General features: G+C 39.7%; 1 protein-coding gene across 1 annotated transcript in view; it reads left to right on the top strand.

Annotated features, from left to right (window-relative positions):
* The first annotated feature begins 720 nt into the window (after window positions 1-720).
* The window catches only part of CDHR3 (cadherin related family member 3), a 33,259-nt gene continuing 25,048 nt past the window's right edge, over window positions 721-8,931 (top strand). Inside the window, exons 1-3 of the mRNA XM_031059020.1 lie at window positions 721-874; window positions 3,607-3,797; window positions 8,168-8,336. Coding sequence (XP_030914880.1) covers window positions 721-874; window positions 3,607-3,797; window positions 8,168-8,336 — 514 coding nt within the window. The remainder of the gene's footprint in view (window positions 875-3,606; window positions 3,798-8,167; window positions 8,337-8,931) is intronic.

Raw genomic sequence — 8,931 nt, 5'->3', positions numbered from 1 at the left:
TGATGAATCCCTGAGCAACTTGATTTAATTAATCCTGCTTTGAGCAGGATATTTGACTAGGTGACCTCCAGAGGTCCCTTCCAGGCTAAATTATTCTGTGAGTCAATTCTAATGCACCTATATTGCACCCAGTTCCAGTATTCAGGTCACTTCTCTCCTATGCTCCATGAACTAACACTGGGACTGTCCTTAGTTAAAAAAAAAAAGAAAAAGTTGGTTGTATTGTGAGCTAGCAAGTTAAATACCTAATCTAGGGGAACCAGTGCACTTATGTGGGGGTCCATGGTGTTCCTGAGACAGCTACAGCAAAGCTGCATCATGTACAAACTTCATCATGTGCACATGCCTCACCTCCAAGTATGTAGTATGTGCGTTCTGAGTGATTCTCTGGTAGTCAGAAAAATATAAAAACTTCAGGTTCTTGGTTTGGGTAAAAACCATGAGTATTTGATTCTGGTGAATGAAGAGAGCACCTCATTGCTGGAGTGGTGAAAGCAGCATGGTATTTCCAGATTTAAAACATACTAGATTCTCTTAATAATGCTTCATTGAATAAGATGATTATAGAGAAAGGACAATTAATGACTGTTTTCCCAAGTACAGACCAGGGCTGTGAATGAAGTGTCAGCAAGGAGCAGTTCCCTGATGAACAAACAAGCTGATGGTGTTTGGAAACTCCCTTGGAGACACAGTCCTTTGTTTCATTTCTCACTGCACAACATGAAAAAGAGGAAGAATTTAGATGGAGCTGATGTAAAGTGGGGAAAACATACTGTGATTTTCCTTCAGTTTGCATCCTGGGAACATGAAGGACGGGTCATAAAGACAATGAAGAGCATGCTCCTTTTCCTTATTTTGCTGGGAGTAGTATCTGGTAAGAACATGATTTCATTATGCTGCTAAAATTAGAACACTGTTGGCTGTTATACTTTCTCTAGGGAACTTTATAATACATATTTAGGGATCAGACACAGATGGGAAAAATCAAGCAACAATTATTTTCTGACTGAAATAGACTGGGCTCTGTGGTTACAGCAGTATAATGAAGAGAATATGACTCTTTGCTAAAACTCTTTTTTTGGATGAGGCACTTCATTTCTGATAGCCACTGCCCAGTGTGACAGCACTGGAGTGGGAAAGGAGGTCAGCTCTCCAAGAAACAATAACTGGTAGTTATACTCCAGTATCCTCCTTTCAGAAATTGATTACATTTCTCTTTGATAAAGTACAACAAGCAACCAAACAGGACCAAACAGAGAGAAAGTTGTGGACAGTATTTGTAGTATAACATAACTAACTTTGATCAGTGTAAATACATGGGAGATTTGCCAATATGAGTATTTGCACATTAGCAACTTAGTAGCTCTTCGAGCTGTCTGAAGTCTGCATGGCATATGAAGTACTGGTGTTGCTGTAGGCTACCTGCTCAGGTAGGGTCATTTGGCTCTCAAGGAACTGTAAGAGTTCTGCCATCCCTCAGGAACCTGTCAGTATTCAGTGGTTTTCCTGATGTTCCCAAAAATGTGATTAGGACACTGCCTGCCACTTTCAGCTTTCCTTGAAAAATAACATTTTTCTAATGTTGCATGGTTGTAGATAGAGAAAATCTTGCGTGTTACTCAAGCACACTCTAAAGACTGGCACATCACAGATAAATAAGTCTTAAATATACATAAACTTCTCCAAAAGAATCTCTTTATTGCTTTGTCTTGGACTCATCATTTGTCAATGATTGTCATTGATAATACTGATAAATAATGTGTTAAATTGCTACAGAAATATTTTGTTCCACAAAGTAAAGAGGTAAGCAAGGATTTGTGAATATGGAAGGAGAGTTTTTGTAAAATTGATTGGGAAAAGAAGAAGCCATTCAGATGCAGCACCTAATATTTCTCTGAAAATGAAGAGCAAGAAGTTAGAACTTTTGATTTAGAAAGACAAATTCTGAATAAAGAGCCAATGCAATCTTTGGACAAAACACAAAAATAGCAACTCCTTTCTACATTTCTAAATACTGTAAATTATTTCATTGCTTGTATAAATGGTTTCCATTCATGAACAGTGGCTTGATGAGTGAGCTGAATTCATCAAGTATTGTCCACAGGAGATTACATTTGAAGTTCAGCTCCACTTATGGAAATGTATCTCCAGAAGCACCTCTCAGCCCAGCCTCATTTGCATGGGTGATTTTTGTTGATGATGTTTTCCAGAATTTGTAATAACAGTAATAAAAACTTAGTCCTTCACTGTATCTTGCTCCTGCTGGCACAAATCAGTAACAGCTCAGCTGAACTCAGTCCTACCAGGGTGTCAGACTGACCTGTTCAGATTAACTCTTTCAGGCAGTTCCCACCTCACAGCGTCCCACATCCCACCCTGTATCTCTAGAGTATCTCCAAGGTAATTTTTTCCATAAATGCCAAAGTAATCCCAGCTGGATCAGTGACCCAGGAACCTGCTGTATCTGCAGTGTGGGAGCACGAGAATCTCCATGCAGCTCTAATGGTCTCAGACTTGTTCCTGTAGCAGCTTTTCACTTTGCACCTGCAGCAAAAAAAGAGACTTCATGGGGCTTTTGTCACAGTAATTGCTGGTGTATGAAGAGCCTGTCCAGACCCTTGAGTGGGCACTATGTGTCTCCCTCTTGGCACAGAGTGTGTAGAAGTTTGGTTGAACACAGGCAACTTTCTTGGAGAGTGTTTTGGATGAGCCAGTGAAGCATCCATCCCCAAGCAAGAGTCAGCCCTGCCATAATCCAATGTTGAGGTACATTGCTGGTTCAGGGATGTGAGATTACTGAAGTGTTGTTTCAGGGCACCAAAAGCAGTCCTGATTTAAGTTTTCTAGACACTGTTCATAAGATGAAGCACAACAGGCCTTTGTCAAAAATACCAAAAGCTAGAAGATAAATGACAGAGAAAGCAAAAGGTTTGGTTTGGGGAATCCAGAGGTCTGGACAAACAAGGAGCTTGTGCAAATCTGTTGGATGCCTCACCAGCATGTGCAGCTTCCATGCAGTTTTGAACCATAGGCTGCTTTTGTGGGCCTGCATCTTCTCCAAAGACTCCAAGTTGCTCTTCCTTGTTCAAAGCAGGAGACATGACAGTACCACCCCTGAAATTTTTACTAACTCACACTACTCAAGAGCCAGGCTTGCACACAGCTGCTGCAGAAAGAATTAGAAGAGGGGAAATGGAGGAAATAGGTGCTGCAGATAGTGTAGTACACAAAAAAATCATTGCTTCTTTAGTATCTGGGTCTGTGTGATTCAAGATACTTCTTGATGTAACAGTGAACAGAGGCTCGAATTAGTACAGGGAGCAAAATGAAAAAAATATAAACATTTTGGGCTTCTTTGCTTCTGTACAAAGACATATATGAAGGCAAATGATACAGTAAAATAATACTTTAAAAATGACCACTCTAGATGACAACACTATAGGACTGAATTACAAAAAAGATGGATTCTTTTGCCATTAACACTGGATTTGCTACCACATGCCCCCACTCATAGGTAAAAAGAGTCAGGGCACTTTGTGCTCCTTAATGACAGCACTTGTGTGTACTTGTTAGCTCAAGTAATTTTGCATACATTTTCATCTGCAGGAAGAAGATCCCAGTTGCTTCAGGGCTTACCTGCAACAAGCACTGTTGAAGAAAACTCTGCAGCTGGTGTTGCAGTCTATAACTTTAGTGTGACTCTTTCTCCATTGGCTTCTGAAGGTGTTGCAATAATAAATTCAAATCCACTCACAGAAGCTTTTGCCATTGAATCAAAAGGAGGTCTTGAATTCAGGGTGAGTTTTAAGTTTACCTTGAGTAATTTTCAGTTGTAGGCTGATGTTTCCTGGATTACTGAGCACTGACAGAGCACAATTCATCTTTTAATCAGAAAAGAATTTTAAATGCAGACGTCATGGTATTCAAAAATGCTGTAATAGATATGACAGATGAATAGCAATAGTAATTATGATTTTTAATTGCATTTAGGAAAAATCACTCATCACAATAATTCCATTAGTTCTGTCATAGAAAAAATGTGATCTTTGGAAAATAAGAGGTGAAGAAGAATGTGGAGGATCTGCTTCTGTTTTGAGGTTTTATCCAAAGTTTTTCGGCTTAATATGTATGAAGTCACTGTGAAATGAAAGTGCCTTAGTTAAACCACATTCAGCTTCTGTTTGGCCACTCTCACCAAGAATTAAAATTAATTTGTTTCACTCCCAAAATAAATGAAGCTGAATTAGATCAAAGTAATTTTTAATTCTGAACAAAGGCTGTGACACATGAGGAAGTTATCTTGACGTAGGAGTTATCACCCTTCCACACATCTGCGACCTGTCTCTATCCATTGCATGCTCTTGTCCTGTGGCAAATGCAGAGTAATTTCCACTACTTCAGGCTGATTTTCATTGTTGAATAAATCAGCAAATATTAGCTCACATTTGTCACAGGCAATGAGTGTTCAGATGCATGATAACTTGTCATCCCACTGCAACTTGCTTGTATGTCTGAGTCTGAACAGTGACACTGAAGAGTGGCTTTAATAGATACAGATGGAAATGGTGCAGGGTATTAAAAAGGTGGTTTATCCTTTTCTGGGTGTTTCCAAGGAAGTTCAGGTTTCACGGAATTGATACAGCAGGTCTTTTCTAGATCTCTTTGCTGGTCATTCTGGGAGAAAATTTGGAAAAAGTAAGGCTGTGGCCCTGGGTGGTATTGGCTCATGCATTTGATGAGCCTGCAGGGAGCTGCTGTGGCTCCCGTGCTCCAGACTCCCAGCAGAGCACAAAGCTCACTTGTGCCAGCTCTGATGGCTCTTCACTGCTCCCCAGCCAGGCCACTGAAATGGTTAAAAAACCTCTCAAAAAAGCCATCTTTCACCTGTGAAGCATAGGGTGGGACTGTACAAATACCTGGACTGGGTCAGCTGAAGAGATCATAGAATCATAGCATTATAGAATATGCTGAGTTGGAAGGGTTCCTTCAGGATCTGTCTAATCCAGTTCTTGGATCACTCCAAGAATCACTCCATGTGCCTGAGAGCATTGTCCAATGCTTCTTTAACTCTGCCAGGCTTGGTGCTGGGACCACTTCCCTGGAGAGCTGTTCCAGTGTCCAGCCACTTTCTGGGTGAAGAACATTTGCCTGATATGTTACCTAAACCACCCTGAACTCTGCTTCATGCTCTTTCCTTGAATCCTGTGTAACAATCAGAAGGAAATGGATACATCCCTTAAACTGGCTTTGCTGACAGATAATCCATAATGTAGAACTCCCTTCCTAAGATTTATTTTGGCATTTTGAATTAAAGTGATTCCTTCTGCAGCAGAAAACCCCTCAGTCCTTTTATATACCTGCTTGGTCCCATCCCATGCCATCTTTATGTTATGATGTACAAGAATTTATATTGCTGCATGTTGAGTGGGACTGAGAAGTTAATGTGGAGGGAAAATAATAGACAAAAAGTCCTTCTTATTTTCTTTTTTCATGGCAAGGATGATGGAGAAATTATTGTTCTAGGACAGTGGAGGGTGACACAAGGATGAAAATGGATGGCCAAAAAAGCTGGAAACTGGAGGCAGCTTCTTCCAAAGTGCCAGTTTGTATCCATTTCATACCACAGCCACATTACCAGAATGGCCTGTGAACCTGTTTGTGTTCTGCTTGAGCTGTTGCTTCTTTCAACATTCCCTAAGTCACTCAGAGGACTAGAATAAAGAGTTTGAGCCAGTGAATATCAGTCATGAAAAAATCATAAAGCAATCTACGTACAAATTCTGCAAATTAGCAGAGGAGTGCTAATTACAACTTGTAAAGCAAGGATAAATACATGGGTGTTCTTAGTTAATTTATTTGATGAGGATTGATACTTTTAATTACTTATGCTGTGTTGTAGCAGATCTGCACAATATTTCACAAAAGTGATGTGATCCAAAACCAGACACCTCAGCTCTACCTGCTGCCATGAAATCATTGTTAAGATATAGAAGAAGGCAGTATTTCATGAATGAATTATAAGATTACTAAGTACCTGCTAGAATAGGCTCTTCAGTATTTATGAAGCACATTTAGTCCTGTTGCAGCAGCAGAAAGCAATATCACGTTTCTTGATATATTTTGAGACTTCTGAGAAAGTAACAGTTTCTGAGATCTCAGTCCTGTCCCTTCCTCCTCACCTTCCTCCTGTTTGAAGGATCTCAGGAGCAGAAGATGTGTGGAATGCATAAAAACCTGCTGCTGCCTGAAACTACCTGGGTGCTCTTAGTGGTGCCCTCTGAATATATTGGTGGTGGAGCAGGGAGCAGTGATACTCTCATGTGGAATGAGTGATAGACAGTTTAGGGGTGACTCTAGATCCCCTTTCATGAAGCCTGCAGCTGCTTCAAGTGTGTGAAGTCCTGCCTTTATCAGTAAGCTTTGCTCCTACCTGAAGGAAAGGCGAATTCTGGCTCACAGCCTGCACCAGTGGCATGCTGTTCCCAAAAAGATTCAAAAGCAACCTAGAAAGAGACCATTTAGAGTCACATCTTCACTTCTAAGGCCTTTATAAAGGAGGGTGGAAGATGTGTATTTAGACACATTTAGTCTGGCTGTAGTTACATCACCAATGAAAATATTTGGCTGTGAATTGGAGGGATAATCTCCAGAACACATAACTTCTTAGAACTGGACTGTTTAAAATGTTGAATTTATTGCATGTGTTTATGGTATTTAGATCTCCATCAAACATTCATTTTGAACATCAAGCTTTCCACTGTTGTGACAAGCTTTTTAGAATGTTTCTTCGGTGTTAGCATCACTTTTATGGAAACTCATATCTGCACAGTAGGAGGAGAGGACACCATCCAGGACACAGTTATTTTCTCCTGCAGTATTGTAACAAAAATATCCATGAGGTTCCAGACAGAAGCTGTTTTATGTACCAGAAGGCACAAAACATTTGTGCTTCTCATCACTCCCCTCCAACTCTTTGTTATTTGTCTCTATTTTGACTTCTGTCTTCTAACTGTGCTGACATCACTTTTGTGTTTGTCCTCTGGCCCACAGCATCTCATCTAAACCCAAGGATTTATTTCATTGTTTTCCTTCTGCATGCTCTTCAGCCTCCTTTATTCTGCAGTATTGTAAATACACTGACATGCTACTTGTCACATACACTCATGAGCCCCAGCAGTTTTCCTTCTCCAGTTTCACATCACCCTGCTGCTGTGTTCAAGTTTCACAGTTTGTTAGCCACACAAAAAACTTAACTGTCATCTTTTCCTTTCTTGTCCAAGAAAGGGAAAATCTATTGGTTTCAGCAGTGAAGATTGAGGCGTACAATTTTCAGCATCCTCCTGTTGCTCTGGACTCATCCTAAATCCAGAATGATTGCACTTTACTTTTTTCATAGAATGTCAGTCTTGTGGTAGAACATATTCTGTGTTGAGAGGCAATATGCAGAGCTGGAAGCCTTTGAAACAAAATTGCCAAAACAAAATAATTTTGCCTTATCAATCTTGCAAAACTCAAGGCCTAGGTTATTTTCTCAATTAGTTCAGCATTTTCCCCAAACAATTCTGGTGCCTCTCTCAGACAATGTACCCATGAAGCTACCTTCTGTGGTTTCCTGCAGTCTTCTCCCAGATACAGGTTACACAAGGAAGGTTCTGGTAGCTGTTAGACTACATGGTCTCCTGCCTGCACACTCTTTATTTCAAGTAAAAGATCCTTCTCCTAATGTTCCTAACTCACAGTAAAATTGAAGCTGCCCTTGTGTCTTGCAAGGCTTCCTCTGAATTCTCAGTCTCATCACACCTTGGACACTCCTGGAGCATGATGTGGAAAGGAAAACACTTGAAACAGACATGTACCTGCAAGATACAGTCCTGAACTTGAAGATAGAGCTGTGAGGCAGGGCAGCTTCTTCTGGGCTGTCTCCTCCTCAAACTGCTCCTCACACAAAGGATCTTTGAGTTACTCCGTGAAGCCACACAACATTTTGGCCTCTGTACTCTGTTTCTGTCACATTTTTGCCACTGATGAGAAATGTGCTAACAAGTACAAGATTATCTTAAACACTCACTCTTTACTGATTAAAAGGGTCCCTTTATTTGTATTCTCTCGTTTGAACTATAAGTTTCATCTTTTGCATCATGTGCTAATAATAATCTTTTCTTTTCAGGTTATTACCACTGGAAACCCCATCCTCGATTATGAAACTATGCCAAAGAGATTTGATTTGCAGATTTTTGTTGAAGATACAACTGGAAGAACTGACCTTAAGATATTGACTATTCATGTAACAGATAAAAATGAACATCCTGTATTTCGAGGAAATATGGCAATTGAAAGTAAGATGATGGTAAAATTTGAAAAGAGCAATACTTGAAAAGATGACATCAGCTTAAAAAAAATTGCTCTCATACAGTGCCTGTAGGTTAGGCAGTCTAGGCATTTTCCTTTAGGAAAATAAGGGAGGAACAGAGCTTTGCTTTACACAAAGAGTTGGTATGCTTCATCTTTGGAAATGCCCTTTTATTTTTCTTGAAGTTAAAAAAAATTAACCATTTTGAAGCAGCTGAAGAATTAAAAGAAAAAAATATACCAATAAATGCATATTTTTTCAAATTAGAAGATTGGAGTTTTCTGGGATTATAGCCATTGACTATGTAGTTTGTTGAAAACTGGACTGATTTGGACAAGAAAGATATTTTTAACAAGTGCACATTGTATGTGCAAGAATTTCTGTGGGAAAACCATAAAAACCTTCATTTGCAGATGTTTTATATCTGCATATGGCATTTACACCTTCACATGAGAAATTAGGTTGGAAATCAGTCTTAAGAGTGAGACCTCAGAGACTGTGGTCTATGGTGGTACAAATGGAAAGATGAAGAGAATTCTGTCTCTTACGTGGGGCAGTTGATGTTAACCAAGTTTACTTTT

This window comes from Geospiza fortis, unplaced genomic scaffold (assembly GCF_000277835.1).
Source record: "Geospiza fortis unplaced genomic scaffold, GeoFor_1.0 scaffold424, whole genome shotgun sequence".
Classification (NCBI taxonomy): domain Eukaryota; kingdom Metazoa; phylum Chordata; class Aves; order Passeriformes; family Thraupidae; genus Geospiza; species Geospiza fortis.
This window is presented reverse-complemented; position numbering and strand designations above follow the sequence as displayed.